Source organism: Medicago sativa, chromosome 8 (assembly GCF_051527215.1).
Source record: "Medicago sativa cultivar Bolivia chromosome 8, Bolivia_mono, whole genome shotgun sequence".
NCBI lineage: Eukaryota > Viridiplantae > Streptophyta > Magnoliopsida > Fabales > Fabaceae > Medicago > Medicago sativa.
In genome coordinates, this window is record NC_140756.1 from 21,407,688 (window position 1) to 21,428,363 (window position 20,676).

The window sequence follows — 20,676 nt, forward strand, 5'->3', positions numbered from 1 at the left end:
ACCTCAGCTCGCAACTGCGAGTAAAGGTACTCGCAAGGCGAGTTCAGGCAGAATAGAAATTCTTTAAATAGCCCACTTGCTATTCTTTGAAGAGATCATCTAGAGATCTTAGTTCATCTTAGTTTTTCTTAGTTTTTCATTGTAATATCTTTTAGGGAGAGAAATAGGGCTAGAGCATATAGAGTGAGAGTGATTAGAAGTTGGATTCTTCCTCCTTTGTTGAGACATCACAAGTTGTAATGAATCTTTCTCTTTCAATCCATTCTTGCAAGGCTTTCATGACAATGAGTAGCTAAATCTCCTTTGTTAGGATTAGAGGCACTTGATCTTTGCTAACATGTAATCTTTTGATATATAAATATATGGTTCTAGCAATCTTATTCAATATTGTTGTTATTCTGGCTCTTAATGCTTTCAAAGAGATTCAAGATGATTTGGACACGAACTCTTGAATCTAGATCTAGAGTAACAATCTATCTTAAGTTAATACTCTAGACATGGATGTTAATATTTGATAATCACCTTTAATCAAGAACTTAATGCTTTCGGACATTTAATCGGTTGGGAAATCGTCGATTAAGTTATCCGATCGTGTTTGAGATCGTTTGAATGTTTGGGAAATCAATGTTTAAACGATACCTTAGAAATAATGATATCACTTTGGACACGAAGGATATTGTAGAAATGATTGTGATAATATTGTTTAATCAGCTAGAATCTGTATATGATCATTAGGTTATGTGTAACGCTTGGTTAAGGAACTTTAGTCCTAACAAGTTTTGCGCCTTATTAATCTCAACTTTTACTTTTGCAATTTAGTTAACCTAGTTACTAATGAAATAAACAAGCACTCTTATAACTTAGAATGATGTTTGATGTTGAATGGTCTTTGATATCGCGCTAGTCCTTGTGGAGACGATACACAATACGTATCTTGTTTGATGCAAAAATACTTCATCAAAATGGCGCCGTTGCCGGGGACTGGCGTTTAGATATCATAGATAGAACGATTGATTTATCATTTTAAGCATTTGTACATAATCCATAAATAATTTTCTTTACTTTATAGTTGTTTGTACTAACCCCTCTTTGTTATACAAAGAAATGTTTTCTTGTTATTAATAATTGTTTCAGATTCTCCACATAAAAGAAATCATGGTTGTTCATGGTTGGTTCAACTTCTACACTCAATTTGAGTATGAACCATATCAACAGTATCAACAATATCCTTCTGAAGATGAACGGATAACCAATGTGGAAAATACTTTGAATATCTTCATGCAGCAATCCATGATAAACATGCAAGAGACCAACCAAAGATTGAAGAATTTATCATCTCAGTTGGAGATGATTCAAGCACGAATCATGGAGAACCAAGCCAACATTCAATCCACTCACGGAGAACAAGAAAATAATTCAAATATGTTTGAGAAAGTCGGAGAGATTGTTCGAGAAGGTGTTGTTGAAACTGAGGAAGATATAATGTTAGAAGGATGTGGCGCAATGAAAATAATGAAAGAAATAGAGCCACCACGTGAAAAAGAACTTCCTCATGAAAGGTCATGTAATGAAGAGGCCAAAACTGTTGATAATGGAGAAGTGATGATGGTCACAGAGAAACAGGAACGGTTACTAAGCAAGGAAGAATTAATGGAAACCAGGGGGAAGAAAGTGAACAAGGTAGAAATTGATCGGGTCATTGATGAAATATGTGCCTTGTTCAGCAAACATGATCTAGGGAGTGTATGGACTCCACATCAGCTGTACTTCAAGTTCATGGAATTCCTCCCAAAGCGAAGGAATACAAAAGATGATGTATTGTCCGTTTCATTTTGGCCACCCTAACGAAAAAGGCGTCGAGCTAACGACATTAAACAAGCGTTTGTTGGGAGGCAACCCAACTTTGTAAGTCTATTTACTGTTTTTAAGGCATATTAGGTATTAGAGTCATGTGCATGAACCAAAACATCCAAAAACAGAAGCCAAACAGAGAGCTAAATTCTGAAATGTCTTTGCTCGCGAGGCGAGTAAAACAACTCACAACTGCGAGCAAGTGGGTCATTGGCTGCGTTGACCACCAATTCACTCGCAACTGCTAGTAAAGTTGCTCGCGAGGCGAGTAGCTGCATTTGAATAATATTTTGCTTCTGTTGTTTGTTTCATTTTAGCACATTGACTCGTAATTTGTTTTATCAGTACTTTGTTTAAGTATTTTGGATAATGGTGTATGATGACAATTGTTTTTAATTAGTATCGTGATGTTGGTATTCATATTAGTATTTTTTTTTAATGTTGTATTGTTAGTTAAAATAATGAGTTAGCACTTCTATTCTCTAATTATAAAAATTAATGTCTACCAAAAATACAGTCTTACCCCTTCTTAATTTTTTGACACATCATCAAAATTATATCCTTTTGTGTCTTTTGTTTCAACCTCCCTCTATTTTTTCTCTTTTATAAACATATTAAAACAAACTCACTCGATAAAACACACTAACTTAATCTTTGTTTAAATAACAAACAAACATAATCTTTTATTTTCTAATTATCTATTCCCTAATTATGAAACTTAATGTGTACAAAAAATACAATCTTACCCCTTCTTAATTTTTTGAGTCATCATCAAAATTATATTTTTTTGTGTCTTTTGCTTCAACCTCCCCCTATATTTTATCTCTTAAAAATAAATTAAAACAAACTCACTTGATAAAACACTCTAATTTTGTACCAAAAAAAAAACACTCTAGCGTAATCTTTTTTTAAAGAACAAACAAACATAATCTTAATCTCAATCAAAATGAATTTTTCTATAATTCAACTTCTAAATATCTAAAGAGTCAAAAACAATTTACAATCTATTGTCTTTCTCAAATTATTAAAGTTAATTTTTCTCTAATTATTAAAGTTGATGTAGTTTTGTAACAAAAAATCCATTTTTTATAGTTGTATTCAAACAAATTAAATTATTTAAAACATGTGATTATAATTACAATAACCAAACAAAATAAACCGTGATTTGTTTTATAAATTCTCTTAAACAATAGATATCAAAAATCACTTTTATTTTAATTTGTAACAAAACGGGTTCGAAATTGTTCTTTTTAAAGAGGTTTTTATTTTTTGGTACAAAAGAGGGTCAAAGGCCCTGAAGAGGTGGTTATAATCATGATAAAAATATCTATAAATTATTGAATGATGTTTTTTTATTTCGTTGTCATATATTTAATTTACATTTTCTAAAAATAAACTATATGACGCACATGTGATTTTATCTCATCGTGTGTTTCTAATAAAAAACATTAATAAATACATTTCACTTATGAATAATATAAAAAATATAGGAGAAACATTTTATACCGATACTTAGAAAAACACGGAAAAAAAGAGTAAATTAAAAAGGAAAAAAAAACACAGGACTTTTTTTGACAAAAAAACATAGGACTATTTCTCACTGATACATCTAAATTTATTCAAGTATATCCAATTGAATGAGCGCAAATAACATAATTTTGAGAGAGTTACAAAATCTTTCTCATTTATAAATTATACACGGGGTTAGTATTTATTATGAGAAATACAACTACTTTACATAAAATTACACATCTTCAAAAAAAATAAATAAAATTACACATATTCAAGATTACTTCTTTTGTATAAATGATTTTCATACGTTTTTTTGGTTTATCTTAATATCATATTATAAAATTATTATTTTTAATCGTTATTCATTATTAATCATTATATCATTTCAAAGAATGACTATATAAAAAAACACAAGACAAATGTTACTCTCTAATTAATTAATTAGACACTAACTAATATTGTTGTACAAATCATACATGGGTCAACAATCAGTCACATATTAATTAGTTAAATTGATTTTTTTTTATGTATTGTATCTAGGCATGACAACAAAACCCATACCCGCGAGTACCCATCCGAACCGAACTCAATTTGATGGATTTTTCCCCTCTTTGACTCGGTCTGGGTTTTCCTCGATTTTAAAACACGGGTACGGGATGAGTAACGGAGAAATAGGTATACCCACCCTGAACTCATACTCAAACTCGTCCCAAATGTTGAAAAACATTTTATTGCCCCCTTTTATATATAAAGAAATTAAACTCAAACCATAAATCATTTCAGTCACACAATCAAAGTCTCAGTCTATCAAATGATACTCACTTCTCAGAGTTCTCTCTATTCTCCATCACCTTAGCCATGATCTATCGTCGTCATTTCTTTGCAGGATAATGCATTGCAACATTGCGTCTGAGGCAGAAAAATACTTCTATTTTATCAAATAAAATAAAATTATCCATTGTGGGGATGGGGCTGGGATACTCGAACCCGTCGAAGACGGGGATGGGATTTGATTTCTTATCCCCGTTGGGTATGGGTAGGATAGCGGGTAAATATATGGTAGTAGGGTATGGGGACGAGGAAGGTAAAACCTATCTCCACCCACCTCTTTGTTATGCCTAATTGTATCTTCTAAATAATAGTGGGAGTAATTATAATATACTAATTATAATTTGATATAAGAATCTTGCATGATATACATATTCATTGTTTATAAATTCATATAAAAATAAAAAAATTACAAATATTTTTCAATGATATATAAAAATCACGGGGTTTATTTTTTTTTTGACAAAAAAATCACGGGGTTTATTAACGTCCCCGTTATCATTATTGTGATTTTATTATTTATAATATTTTCACATATTTTTAGTCTACCACTTTATATTATTTAATAACAACTATTTCAATGTTTTTATTATTATCTTCATCTTTATCAATAATTTTTTTCTTATTTCTCAATGCAAAAATAATATTGTAAATGTGTTTTGACGCATAAATCGTGATTTAAGGATCAGCTCGTGCGGAGCACGAGCCCCGTGCTTAGCACGGGTCTGTTGCTAGTTTGGTTAAATAAGTACTTCATTTGGAAACCATGTGAAAAATATGGAAGTTTCTTTTGTATCACTCTTGCTTAATTTTCAAATCTCAGATGATTGGTAATGGTACATGATTGTTGTAAAGCGCAAAGCCAAGGTACAAGTTTCCAGTTTTTCTAGGTTTTTACTCGAATATGAAACGAGTACTTGGTACAAATTTCATTTCATTTAGTTCTCCGCGATAATGTATTTGTTTGTGAACCACTTAGTTCTAGCTAAATAGTGAGGAAACCTCAAATGTGTTGTACTATATGCAAGGAGACCGGCATTCATTGTTTAACTCGGTTGTGTTATGTTAAATCCAATAATTGTTTTAAATTGTGTGAAGGCATGGAAATGATCAAGGCACATTTTTTGTTATTGAGTGAAACATACTTGACCACAAATAACCTACCTTGTGAGAAGAGCGCGTACTTGCTAACCCACTTGAGCCAAATGAATCGGAGTCATCAATTATGAACTGTCAATTCATAAGCACAATGCTTGATGAATTTTCCCTTAAATTTTTCAAAATCCAGTTCATTTTTGACGCATTTTAAGACTCTGAGATGTTTTTAACTGTTGAACCCTAAACTTTCATTGTTTATTTGTCCCTTTTGCCTTAGAGTAGGGGAACATTCAAATAGGGTATATTTTGATTCAAGTTGGGGAGAGAAGGTAGATGTAAATCTTTTGTCAAGTACAATGGTGTAATTTTATTCTTGATCAAGACAACTTGGTGTTGTAAATACAAAAAGAAAAAGAAAAGAAAACAATGTGTACATGATAAAAAAAAAATCCAAAAATAGAATAAGTTGTCAAGATCAAAGTGTTTCATGTGTGAGCACCAAGGGTTTGTGTAAAATTAAGTGGATTCTTGTAATTTTGTCTTTTGAATGTGAATAGAAGGAATGTTCCCTTATGCTTGGCCTTTTGAATTCAATTTTCCCACAAATGTCCTTTCTTTTGTAGCCAAGCCAAGTTATAACCCTCAAAGACCTTTTGATCCATGTTTTTTATGCCTTTTGAAATGATAGTTGGATGGACACATAACTTGACTGGAATGTTAACTTGATTGCCGGATGTGTGTTCATAACCCTCATTCATATGTTTTCAATTGTTTATCTACTTTCAAAGAAGTGTGTTAGGTGTGGTTCGTTAATAAATATATTGTGGCCTAGAGCTATGTGACATGAACTTTGTGCATAGGACTCATCTCATATTGGTAGTAGAATTCTAAATTAGTTGGAAACTTAGACTTGCCCGCGCATTCACTTTGAATCATTCATCTGAAAAAGTTTTCAAAGTCTTTTGTACTTGTGTCTTGTCCTGTTAACTTGTTTGATTTTCAATCTTTTGTTTGAGGACAAACAAAGAGTTAAGTTGGGAAGAGTTTGATAAGTGTCAAAGAAGTGTTAAATTCATGTTATATTTAAGCACTTTTTGTTGCTTGCTTTGCAAGTTATTGAAGGAAAAGCCGAGAGATAAGCGTTAAATGCCTTATTACGCTTTACTTATCTTACTCTACCCTTTTATGCAGGAATTTATCCCAAGACACTGAGCAAAGAAGAAAAATCATGAAAAAGTGCAAAATGGCAGAAGCTGGAGCAGGGAGCAGTGCTCACTCGCATCCAACTCGCAATGGCGAGCATCAATTGCGAGCAGAAACAGAGAGCTCCCCCGTTGCTCGTACTCAACTCGCAATGGCGAGTAGCAAATGCGAGCAACTCGCAATTGCAAGTTCATTTACTCGTAGTGGCGAGTTAAGGTGGTCTAGCCCTTCAGAGGTGACGTGGAAACAACTTAGTGGTGAAGAAACATCAGCTCGCAATTGCGAGTAAAGGTACTTGCGAGGCGAGTTCAGGCAGAATAGAAATTCTTTAAATAGCCCACTTGCTATTCTTTGAAGAGATCATCTAGGGATCTTAGTTCATCTTAGTTTTTCTTAGTTTTTCATTGTAATATCTTTTAGGGAGAGAAATAGGGCTAGAGCATATAGAGTGAGAGTGATTAGAAGTTGGATTATTCCTCCTTTGTTGAGACATCACAAGTTGTAATGAATCTTTCTCTTTCAGTCCATTCTTGCAAGGCTTTCATGACAATGAGTAGCTAAATCTCCTTTGTTGGGATTAGAGGTACTTGATCTTTGCTAACATGTAATCTTTTGATCTATAAATATATGGTTCTAGCAATCTTATTCAATATTGTTGTTATTCTTGCTCTTCAAGATGATTTGGACACGAACTCTTGAATCTAGATCTAGAGTAACAATCTATCTTAAGTTAATACTCTAGACATGGATGTTAATATTTGATAATCACCTTTAATCAAGAACTTAATGCTTTCGAACATTTAATCAGTTGGGAAATCCTCGATTAAGTTATCCGATCGTCTTTGAGATCGTTTGAATGTTTGGGAAATCAATGTTTAAACGATACCTTAGAAATAATGATATCACTTTGGACAAGGATATTGTAGAAATGATTGTGATAATACTGTTTAATCAACTAGAATCCGTATATGATCATTAGCTTTAGTCCTAACAAGTTTCACGCCTTATTAATCTCAACTTTTACTTTTGCAATTTAGTTAACCTAGTTACTAATGAAACAAACAGCACTCTTATAACTTAGAATGATATTTGATGTTGAATGGTCTTTGATATCGCGCTAGTCCCTGTGGAGACGATACACAATACTTATCTTGTTTGATGCAAAAATACTTCATCAGTGCCTGAAAAAGATTGGGGTGAAATGGAAGTTTTCTGGTCAGATGCTTGATGCAATGAGAATTAATTATATCTATATTTGTGTGTTAGTGTGTATTTATTATGGTACATACATAGGGTTAAATATGTTCTTGGTCCCTATAAATATGTCAACTTTTTGTTTTAGACCCTCTAAAAAATCTCATCAGCTTTTAGTCTCTAAAAAAATTTCCATCTTCACTTTTGGTCACTCCTTTAAAGTAAACTCATATGTAGAATTTATATTTTTGAATAAAATTTTACAGAAAAATTCATAATATTGTAAGAATCTCTTCCAAAAAAAAATTAGAATTTTTCAACAAAACATAAATTTAATATGAATTTTTTATATTTTTTACGGTTAAAAATTCATATTTAATTTTTGTTTTGTTAAAAAAAATCTAATTTTCTTTGGGAATTTTTTTTTTTTTTTTACAATATTCTACACATTTCTGCACAATTTCATTTAAAAATACAAAAATTAACTTAAAAATATGGACCAAAAGTAGTGATTGAAAATTTTATAGGGACTAAAAGTTAAAGGAAAATTTTAGAGGGAGTAAAACGAAAATTTGATATATTTATAAGGACTAAAAACATATTTAACCCTACATAATATAAGCCAAGACTATGGTATACAAGTGAGATAAATTCTACATCATGCATAAATTTGTTTTCATCGTTGAATCAATAAGTCTGGGCATAATCAAGATGTGATTTTACTTATATATTCAATGGTAAAAAACAAACTTATGGATGACGTAAGATTAATTCATTTGTGCACCTTAGACAAAACTTATAATACAAATAAAGGTTAAATATGTTTTTAGTCCTTGTAAATATACTAAATGGGAAAGAGTCGTTTATTTGGCCTAGTCGTCGATATGTAATATTGCTGAATAAAGATTAAAAAATTAATAATTTGACTTTGGGAATTTGTAATCAAAATACCAAATTAGAATGTAAACCATTTGATCATTCTTTGGTTATCCAAGTTGGTGACTACTACATGAAAGGAAAGAATTCAAATGTTTAAAAAAAAAAAAAAAACTGGGACTAAAATAATGATTTTTTTTTACTAAAAATAAATAATATTCATTCATTCAAATTGATATAGTATATTTATACAATGCAAATTCGCTAAAAACAAAAATAATGAATCTATGAACAAACTCACAACATCTAATCATCTATGTTAATAGCATAAAACGGCAAAGTACAAAATCATACACATATGACTATATTCAAGTCTCCAGAACAGGGCCGTTCCTATGAAATTTGTGGTCCGGTTCTCAAAATAAAAGAGGCCTCTAAGAAAAAAAAACTCAATTTTTTTAAAGAGAAAAAATTGTTTATAACTTTTGTTTTGTTTTATTTTTTACGAAAATAACTATAATTTTGTTGTCAGAGCTTTGTTATTTTATAAATGAAAAGAACAAAAAAAAAAGGTTCTAATGTGTTTGTTAATAAAACAGACCCAAAAAAAAAGAATTAAAAGAAAAAAATCTAATGTGTTTGTTAATAAAACAGACCCAAAAAAAAAAAGAATTAAAAGAAAAAAACATTAATCTTGGGTGAGAAGGGTGAGAAGAGTTGAACCCAGGAACCATGGGAGGATCAACACAAATTGCAACCACTAGCGTATATCTGCAAGCTCGGAAATCTTTAAGCGTTAATACTACATACTTACTCCAACCTGCATCATAAAAATAAAAAAAATATTTGAGCCCCCAAATTTTGGAGGCCCGGTTTTGTAGAGCCGCTTGCACCACCCCCCCCCCCCCCCAAAGTCCGGCTCTGCTCCAGAATACCCATGTCCCTGGATCTGCAACGTTGACGGCGCCAAATTCATTGATTGCATCTGCGCTGGATTGAAGCTGGTTTAATAATCTGAACCGAAGAAATACTTGAACGAAACAAGAAAGACAAACAACGTCGCACAAGGACAACGAACAAAACAATGATGCTCTAAGACGACGAAATCACAAAAGAAAAAAAAACGAAATAGATGTGAAAATCACTTATTTCAATAAAAGGGAACGAGAAAAATGAGTTGGATGAGTGATTTCAGGTCAAAAATTGAACTTAAAGCACCCTTTTTTAATGGATGAAGGAAAAGAACTAAAGTTTTGGGAACGGCTCACGAGACTAAAATAATGATATTTGTTCATTCAAATTGATAGAATATATAAATTTAATGATATTTATTCATTTAAATTGATAGAATATATAGATTTATCAAGAACAACACGGATGAATATGTGATTAAACTCATAACATTCAAACTAATAACTTTTTATTAAAACTCATAAATGACACAATTATTACATAGTTTTTTTAAATATGGCAGCCAACTATTGATTTGAACATTTTTATTTGTAATATACTCTTAGAACATTGGGGCCAATTTGTTCCATGGAAGTTTTTGCAAAAGACATTAGCCTCTTTTTTTTATCTTGAAAAGAGACAATGTAAACTTGATCCAATACAATATTGGAACAACTCGTGCAATTCAGATTGATAGCTAAGTCACCAACATAACTTCCATTAAATCCACGATATGTCACATTAGTCACTTGCACGGATGATTCCTAGTAATTTCCACAAAATTCAAAATATAACACTAAGTATGATATATTATTATATCAAATAGAAAGACACATATTTGAAATGACAAGATAGATATAAATTTATAGTAAAATGTTTACCTTTTCCACTTTAATGTTTACCTTTTTAACTCTGTAGAATTGGTTTATAATTATTCGATTCTTAACATTTGAAAGTTGGATTTACTCAAAAGTTATTTTTTTTACATAACCCGATCCACCCTGCAAATAGAAAATAGGGAACTCCTATGGTGAAGTTGGTTTTGTGACTTTTTTGGTAAAGTCATTTATGTGGCTTAGCAGGGGATTGCCACGTGGATATTTTTTAAATCGGTTATTTAAAAAAGAGATTTTAAAAGATTTTTGTCTTTTTTGAAAAAATAATATTTTTATTTTTATTTTCATTTTTATCCCTTAGGTGCAGAATCGCCATAGAATCGCCATCAAAATTTTCTCGAACTTGTTTTAACATTTGTTCGACTTTATGTAATCCTTGAAAAGGAAATAAGAGTGTTGCAGCTCTTTCTTTTTGAATATTTGAAAGATTTTCTAGATCTTCGATTTCTTCTAAAAGATCTTGAATTGATTCAATATGATAATTTATTAGCTCTCGAGATATCCATATACATTCTCTAAGCTCAAAATTTTCATGACAAAATTCGATTTCTTTTACTAGTTTTTCTAGTTTTTTCTTGAAAAGACTTAATTCTTGTCTTAATTTTAATCCTGCCATTATAGGTTGTGTTCTGGCTCAGCAGAATATGCTAATTTTTCGGCTTCTTTTAAAAGCAATTCTATTTTGTTAAGAGCGGAAAAAGGTTCTAAAAGAACTTTTGCTCTAATTATTTGGATTTTAGATAATTTATTGTCTTGTATCTCTTCTATGAGATCATCTATTAACTCGATATGAGCTTTAGTTGTAGTTTGGGCTGCATAACAAATCTGTTTGAATGCTATATAATCATAATACCATTCAAGATCACTGACTATTTTTTCTAGTCGTTTTTTGAAAATTTCTAACTCTGATTTTAGACTTAAACCAGGCATTATAATTTTTTATTAATGTCTGAAACTTCTAGTTTTAGTTCTGAAATAGCTTTCTTAAGCTCTTCTTTTTCTTCATTTCCAAATGAAGATCTAGGGGCAAAAAACTTAGTCAATGGTTTTTGACTTAGTTTTATACTATTGCTTCGTCCTAACAAGGGAGTTCTATCAATAGACATGATTGAACTCGATCTCTCTATAGGTTTTAGAATTGGAGATTCTAATTGTAGTAAAGGGGCAAATAGTTCATCTATTTGAATCTTTTCTTTTCCACTAAACTCTACACTATGATGAGAGTTGCTTAGTGCATAATTTATCCTATAACATACTGTAAAAGGATGATTTCCTGATCTCATAAGATCTTGATCTTTAAGTTTGTAATGAATTACTATAGATCTATCAAGATCTATATCATTTAAACTTAAACCTATTTGTAAATTTATATTAAACATTAGTTTTCCACATTTTAAATTTCCTTTGCCTTTAGTGATAGTGGAACACTTTTTATTCATTCTAGCATCTTCTATTAGAAGTTCTAGTTCTGATTCTATTCCTTTCATAAAAGTACTTTTTATGATTGTTTGGATAGTTGATATATGAATATATCCTATCTTTCCTTGTTGTTCTAACGATAAATGTTTTATTCTATTTTTTATCTGTTGTTTATCTATCAAAGATATTACTACAGATCCATCTGTTAATTCCATAGGAATATATATTTCTCCTATCATTATTCCATATTTTAGAATATTTTTCCTGGATAATTTATCTTTTATTAAAGATAGAATATTTTTCTGTTTTTCTCTGAAATTTTCTTCAGGTTTTAAGGAAAAGTCAGCTTTTCTATATGATCTATTAAAATATCGGCAGTGAAGCCTGATGAATCTTCGTTAATCATACTATATTCAATTTTTATTTAATTAAGAAAAATAAAATAAGACTTTAAAATCATACCTGATTTTGGTTTGGTTTGAAAGTTGATGTTAACCAAGAGGTTTGTTGATGTTTTTGATCTTTCGATCTTCCTTTGATATAACCTGAGGTTATATTTTTTATAGTATCTAAAATGTATTTCTAAGAAATACGTGATCCCTCCAGAGCGGGGTGCTCAAGGATCAGAACCTCTCAGAGCAAAAGCTCAAGGTTCAACTAGATAAAATCTAGGAAGAGTTCAGAGAGAACAATTTTCAAACTATGAAAAACTTAGTTCATTTACTCTTCCTTACAAATGAGCTATAAGCTCTTATTTATAGGCGGACAAGACTTACAAGTGGTTCACATGTCTTTGTCCAAGCCAACTAAAAAGAAAGACAATTAAAACACGCAAAGAAAAAGCAAACGCATTATCACATAAGGTGATAAGATTCTTATCTAAGTGGTCCCCATCTGACTCAGATGATATGGTACCACTGTACACTTTTGTCATCTACATGACGCGTGTCTAAGCTTTTTCTTTAGCTTTATCTTCAAGTGTCGGCACCGTCGGCACTTTGTTTTTTGCACACCATTTACAGATATGCCCTTTATATTTTGAGAAATACATGCAGCATTCCTTTTGTACTTCTTCTGGGATCCTGTAGAGTGCATTCTCGAATCCTGAGAAGAGATCTTCAAAATGAAGGATTTGTTTTTAGTGTTCTTCTGACACCTTCTTCTTTGAATCACAGACCATTAAACAATACTCTGTAACATACAAGACTTTAAAATTGGTGATGGATGATCCATACCTAATGAGATTATCATAAAATCTTTTCATTTGGTAGATGAACGGGTGAACTGTCCATCCCACATTTTCTGGATTTGGTGATAAATAGGATTTATTTGATATGCCTATTTTTATGACTGTTCTTGGTCCAACAGCCATGAAATTGTTATCTTCTGCAAACCATGGATAAGTTTGTTCAAATTGGAGGAATATTTCCTTTCCTTTTGCAAACAAATCATTAAATCCTTTTGCAATATCTCCAATCTCTTTTGGGAGATTGCTGAGTTCTTGGTATCTTCTTCCCACCTGTGCTTCTAGGTAGATTGTTTTGAGGAATCCCATATCATAGAAATCTCTTAAGAGTTCTTTTGATATTCCCGGAACAGTGTTTGCTTTAACACTTAGTTTTATGTTAACTGGGTAGAAGCATTCTAAGGCGAATTCTTCTTTATAGTTTGCTAGCCATCTCCATTTGGCCATAAAGTCATCAAGAGTGATGATTCTTTTTTGAAGACCCATAATCGAGCCTACTGATATCTTCTTTTTAACTTCCATCGTTGATGGTTGACCCATATCGTTTGAAGTTGTAATTTCTTTATATGCTGCGTTGAAGGCAGCCTTTGCTTTCTCCATTGTTGGATATTCTTTGTGACGAACATTTTTTCCATCAATGTGAAGCCTTGCAATTGCCCAATTTTTATAGATCCCTTTCATAGGACCATCAAAAATGACATGGACATTTTTTTCAGGTTGCTCATCAATTGAATCGACGGCAACGTTTACTTGTTCTGAGCCATTTTTTGACTCTTCATCTTCTTCGACCTTATCAGCCCAAGATTTCTGATCTTTGGTTGTTGAATCCCAACCATTTGGTGCTATTGCTTCAATGGGGATTTTTGATTCTTCTGGGGTTGTGTACTTTACATAATAGTTGTATTTCCCAGAATCTTGACCTAGCAAGTCCCAGTTTTCGTCATTTTTAGGAACTTCAGCAGGTTCTCCTGTTGTTGCTTTCATGATTTTCAAAAATTCGTCAATCATTTTTATCATCTCCCCCCTCTCGGAAGAAAGTGTTTGAAGCTTTTGACGATAGATTTCTATCTGATCGTCCTTCTGTTTTAGATTATTTTGAAGCACCTTTAATGCTTGCTCCATTCTCTTGTGAGTGTATCTGCAAAACAATTGTTTTCTGATTTTATTATTTGAATATAAGGGTAGAACTGTTGGATGCGCATTTGCCATCGAACAAGTCTTCCTTGTTTATGATCAACTTTTAAATTGTAGCGCCAAAATCCGCTAACATAAGTTGAATCAGTTCTTAGTAAAAATCTTGATGGAATTAAATCCATTTTCCAATTTTCTAAAACTTTTAAACAAGAAAGAGTTTCTTTCTCATTTATATGATATCTTGTTTCAGCATCTTTAAGTGATCCTGAAATATATTTACATAAAACAAGTTCATTATCCTTAATACGGATGTTATTGCTTGAATAATCAAGTCTTGTATTAGTAGAAATTGATTTTGTATCTGATCGCCCGTTAGGGATATCTGATTTTAACTGAGGGGTTAGGCCCGAAGTGATATAGGATTGATGTGAGGTTTCACTCTCAGCATATCCATTGAGATTTAATCCCAATTTTTGTTTACCATTTGGTAGAGCTCTTATAACTCCAGCCCAAGTAAACTGATCAGCATCCACGTTTATAACCAAAAAATCATTTTTTGTTGGGTTATATAACTGTGGTAAAACTTTTAGTTTTTCTTTTAACTTTTTTACAGCTTCAGTATCTTCTTGTGTCCATTTCCATGGCACTTTTTCAGATATTTTCTTCTGTAAAAGTTTTCTGTCATTTGCTAAATCTTGAAGAAATCCTTCATTAGCAATGTAGTTTAAACATCCCAAAAATCTTTGGATTTGTTTTCTATCAACCAATTGATCAGGAAAAAGTAAAAAAATTTCTTGAGTATGTGGTGATAGATCAAGCTTTCCTCCTTTCTTAAGGATAAGTCCGAGAAATTCTATTTCTTCTTTTATAAGGACTTCCTTTTTTCTGGATAAGACAATTCCTCGTTCTTTTATCCTTTCTAGAACAACTATAACATCTTTTACATGTTGTTCTTTACTTCCTTTTGTAAATATTAGGATATCATCGATATATACGAAACATATATGGTCAAGTCCCTTAAGGGTATTGTCCATAAATCTTTGATATATTGATGGTGCTTGTTTTAAACCAAATGGTAAAACATACCATTCAAAATGTCCTTCTGGACAGCTAAAAGTTGTTAGAGGTTTTGCTTCTTCGGTCAGTTTTAACTGCCAATATCCAGACTTTGCGTCTAGCGATGAAAACCAATTACATCCTTTTATTTTTTCAAAGATGTAATCTTTCCTTGGTAATTTATAAGAATCACTAATGGTTTCTTCATTAAGTTTCTTATAATTTATAACCATTCGAGCTTTTCCTCTTTTTATTTCGTTGTGATTTCTCATATAAAAAGCTGGAGCTGAATGTGGACTGATAGAAGCTCTTATTAGATTTTTTTTCTAATAATTCTGCTATCTCCTTTTTAAATTCTTTCTTATCATCTGGAGAATAAGAGATTTTATATAAAACCTTGACTTCCTTGTTAGGGTTTCTTAGTTTTATTTCTATTAGATCCTGTATTTTATTTACCTTGGAATCTAATGGGTTTTCTGAACATACTTGTTCTAGACGATGTTCTAGATTTTGTTCTATTGTTAAATAGAATCTTCTTTTGTTCCACATACTTCTAAGTATGTTTAGGTTTTCTAAAATTGCTCTTAAGATTTCATTTTTGGTTACAATATTAGTTGTAACAAATTCACTTTCTTCTGGGTTATTGACATTAAACCATTTTAAGGTTATTGTGTGGAGATACTGAATAAAAGGATTATATAACTTGAGAAAGTTATTTCCTATTATCAAATCTATTCCAGAATCATGTTCATAAATTGACCTCACATAAAAATATCTATGTTCGATCTTTATGAATGTATTTCTTAAAACAAACCATATTTTATGTTTTATTTTATCTGCTATTATAATTTCTTTTGGCCTTTTTAACCTAATCCATTCGTTAGATATAGATTTTCTGCCAAAACATAAGGTTGCACCTGTATCAATGTATCCCATAATTTTCTTTTTATTCAAAATTACTTGAATAAATGTTGAATTAGGGTTTCCATTTTTTAGGATTTTTCTACTCATTCCTCAATTTCTTCTTCAGTAGTATATTCATAGATACTACTTTCATTAGATTCCAAATCTGATTCTATTGGTTCGAAACCTACTTCTAAAATGAATTTTAAAGTTTCTTTCTTAGATTCTTTTTTCTTTGGACATTCATTCGCATAATGTCCTTCTTCATGACACAACCAACATGTACATGTTTTCTTTCCTTTTGGACAAGAATTCTTTTTAGGATATTTTCCTTTTTTCCTGAAATATTTTTGTTTGTTAAATTTCTTAGGAAATTTCTTTTTTCTTCGATACTCTGATCGATCTATTTTCCTAAAAATTTTCCTTTTCTTTCTTTTTCTAGACTTATTACAGCCGTAGTTGCCTACTTTATCTTGGAACTTATCACAACAGAGAATTATTTTTGCTTCTCCTTTTGCAATTTTATTCATGCATTGCTCAGACATCCATCTTCTCAATGCAGTTATTCTTGTTCCTAGAGAATCTTCTAGTCCTACCATTACTTCAAGGTGTTCTTGGATTACCTTATCCATTTTTGCACCTACTGATGGTGGTAGTTTATTATAGAATAACCCTAAAAGATTATATTGTAATCTCTTTTGTGGTGATATTGCATAGTCGTATTTTCTAAATTCACATATGAATGGTTCAATTTGACACATATCACAAATTCTTAAATTAAAGATTTTATGTATGTTAGCAATTTCTAGATCTAATTGTGCTTCAGGCACATCAAATCCTACAAATTCTTTCTTTAAGACTGAATAGACATAATTTATTACTTCTTCAGTTGTTGATGGTAATACTGGATTTGGGGTTTCGGACATAAATCTCCAAACATTTCCAGTTGTTCTAGTTTTAAGGTAGTTAAATACTCCTTTTGGGTCAAGATTTTTTAGTGTTGGATCTAATTGAATGATTGCCATACTATCATGGTACCAATCTCTTAGTTCCTTTTCTGTGTCATCACTACAATCAATGTCCAGGACATTATTATCTTTATGACGGTTTATAGTTGGTATAAACCTTGAAGGTATATTTTTAAATTTTCTTTCATTCATTTTATCTTGAATGATTTGTTGATCTATAAATTCTTCTTTGCCTTCTCTACGATTTCTTTTCTTTCCTAATTCTGAAGATTCTGGATCATCAGTTTTAACAAGTCCTACTTGTGGATATTCCACCTGGAAGTCACTAATTGAACTTTCTGAATCGAAATCATAGATGAATTTACTTTCATCTTCTGTTTCCTCAATATTTTTGTCCTTTCCATTAATGTCTAAAGTAGCCATTAATGTTTGTAATTCTTGTAGCTGATTAGCTATTTCTTCCTCTGTTTCGTCCATTAAGGTTTTGGAGCGAAAAAGTGAGTTTTAATCGTTTTTTCTTTTTCGTCTGATGCTTCTCTATCTTTCCCCTCCTTTAAAAAGGATCGAAGATCATTCAAAGTTAAACATTTTTCTTTTGTATTTATTAGTTTTAATAGTTCTATTAAATCATCTATCTTTGTATAGAGACTTTCTTCTAGATTAGGCAACCTCTCTTCGAGTTTTCTTTCTAGAATAGTAAAACTATTTAGAATTTCTTGTATTTTATTACTAATTCCTTTATCAGCCATGAGCATATCCTTGTAATCTCATACTTAGAGTATTTGCCATATTTTCAAATTCCCAATAAAGATCATAGTTATCTTCTATTATTAGAAACCAAAATGATGTATCTCTACACCATCTTATTTGGTTTTTTACCCTTGTTATATCATGATAATAAGGATAAAGTATAATTGGGTTAAGGATCAATTTTCCAAAAGGAATTGCTAAATAAGAATATTCTGGTAATTCTTCTCCTTCCATTTATATCTTATTATTTATTTTATTTTGGACTTTTTAAGTCGGTTTTTATACAAACTGATTTAAAAGGTTTGACTTAGAAAATATTGGCGTGAAAGGTAATTATTATATAATTTGAAACCCTGGTGTTAGAACTTTAAACCATGTTGTTATAGACGAGAGATCTAGAGCATATGTTTCTTCCAAACTTGTATTTCCTAAGTGGAGAAATGTTATGTTGACAACTTTTTGGTTGTCAAATACCATATAAGTATATTGTATAAATACTATTTTATTTTTCTAATTAGCTATTTCTCTCTCTTGACATCAATAGTTATAAATTGTATATTTTTATACTGGTTGTCAAATAGTTGTTGTTTTTTGAACGTTCAAATAACATTACTCCCTTATGTGTGTGTGGCTGAAGAGGAATATCTCTCTATAATTTGATTTGATCTTAATTAACTTGATTGTAATAGCTAGTTTGTGGGCTAAGGGTACAAACACTATTTATTTTAAACTATTTTGCAAAAGAATAAATAGTATTTTGTTATTTATTTTTAAATTGAAAACCAAATTTGAATTATTCATTAATTGTTTTATAACCCTAATTTATCCTTTATTAAGTAAATTTCATTTCAAGTTTTTTTAATAATATATATGAATGACTCAATGTGTTAATGTATGTAATATTATATATATATATATATATATATATATATATATATATATATATATTACTAGTGTCAAATTTACATAATTAAATTATTTGAGATGAAGAAAATAGTTGAAAGAAAGTTGTTGAATTATAATTAATTTCCACCCACATATTCGTTACTTACAGGAAATGTCTTGATTCTAGCTCCATTTGTAGTGTTAGTGAAGCTACAATTGTGTACATAAACTTGTTCAACTGTCTGATAAGAATCATTTATACCAAGGCTGCCAATACTGCTTCATTCACACATTTTATTAGACTTCTCAAATATTGAAATAATAACACTCTATCAAGGAAACATGAGTTATAAGATTAAATGGAATAAACTACAATTCATTTACAACTCTAAAGAAAATAAAATTAAAAGTTATAGAAAATAACCTTATCCCATGGCCTGGTCCACAAGCAACACGAGTAGCATTGATGTAAGAGGATCCTTCTTTGACGGCAATACAATCATCACCTGTTTATACGAAAGTCAGCTCATTTTAAAATTTCACATATATATAGTAATTATCTTAAGAGTGCATATATGTTTTTTTTTGAGAATTTTAAGAGCTTTGATCATTGTATAAAAATTAAAAATCCATTTTAAGTAATGTTTAGTTGTAAATATTCCATTTTTATTCACGATCATAGTAAAAATATTTTAAACTTGAATCTAATTCAATTTTTTTGTCAAGTAGTCTAGTGGCTAGATTCACATACATTATGTGTGGAGAAGTGGAGAATCCGAGGTTCGAACCCCGACCCCTGCATTCACATACATTATGTGTGGAGAAGTGGAGAATCCGAGGTTCGAACCCCGACCCCTGCAAAAATTATCTCTAGTAGCTACCAACTGAGCTACACTTACGGGACAATTTAATTCATATTTTATCATAACTGATGTGACAAAAAAATATTAAAAATAAAACATTATAGGATCTACGTGTCTAAAACATGTTTTACGCCGATAGTAATGGTGTGTGTATAAATTAAACTCATTTAAAGATACTTAAATTTAAATTTCATAAGATAAAAAATAATATTTGATTACCTGATTTAATAGTAGAGTCTTCTATCGATATATTCTTGGAAGTAGAAATATCAAATCCATCGGTGTTGGGGCTATAAGAAGGAGATTGAATATCTACTTTGGAGAATTTTGCACCATTGCAATCCGTTAAGGCTATATGTTCTTTCGGGCTATTAGTAATCTTCAAGTTACTAACACTAAGACCATTGCAAGAAAAGAAAGACAAGATCTGTACCATTATATCAACATGAAATTAATATGATATACAATCATTTAAAATTTATACTTTGGACTCAATAATTGGAGAAAATAAATTAATATGATATGCAATTGTTAGTAACTTGAAGACCACTTGGACCAATTAGCTGGTTTAAAAAGAGAGAGCGCGAGAAACAAATATCTTGATGACTACATTATTGAATTAACTCAAGAGCATTTGATAAGATGATAAGAGATATCATCCAGCTTAACTATAGGTCATGGTTCGAACCCATCTCTACAAATCTAACAATGATAAATTCTCTCGAAACAGATATTTACCACTCATTATGGTCCCCTCGAAGGATTAATCTCTGCAGTTACCCGCACAGAATACTCATTCACACAATAAAAACATTATTGAATTAATTTTTTTTCTTAAAAAAGTATTTTTAGCACAAGATGGGGAATAAGCATACCCTAGGTCGAGGGCAACTTTCGCATGACCACCATGTAGAACCATTGCCGTCGATTCTTCCTCCGCCTGTGCCATCAATTGTGAGACCGTTTACATGTTCGATCTTAATCCAATGTTGATCATCTTTCAATGCTTCCTTAGAAGGTGCAACGATTTTCCCTTGAAGCTA

At 31.0% G+C, this 20,676-nt stretch overlaps 1 protein-coding gene and 1 pseudogene across 1 annotated transcript; one reads left to right on the forward strand and one right to left on the reverse strand.

The window, feature by feature from the left end:
* The first annotated feature begins 1,155 nt into the window (after positions 1–1,155).
* LOC146897780 (uncharacterized) lies at positions 1,156–1,845 on the forward strand. Its single transcript, XM_085739105.1, has one exon. The coding sequence runs from the start codon at positions 1,156–1,158 to the stop codon at positions 1,843–1,845; it is 690 nt and encodes a 229-aa protein (XP_085595231.1).
* Positions 1,846–9,364: 7,519 nt separating this feature from the next.
* Positions 9,365–20,676, reverse strand: LOC146897781 (putative polygalacturonase At3g15720; annotated as a pseudogene).

Bases quoted from the DNA above. Each gene is read 5' to 3' on its own strand.
- LOC146897780 (XM_085739105.1), top strand. From the start codon at position 1,156: ATGGTTGTTCATGGTTGGTTCAACTTCTACACTCAATTTGAGTATGAA.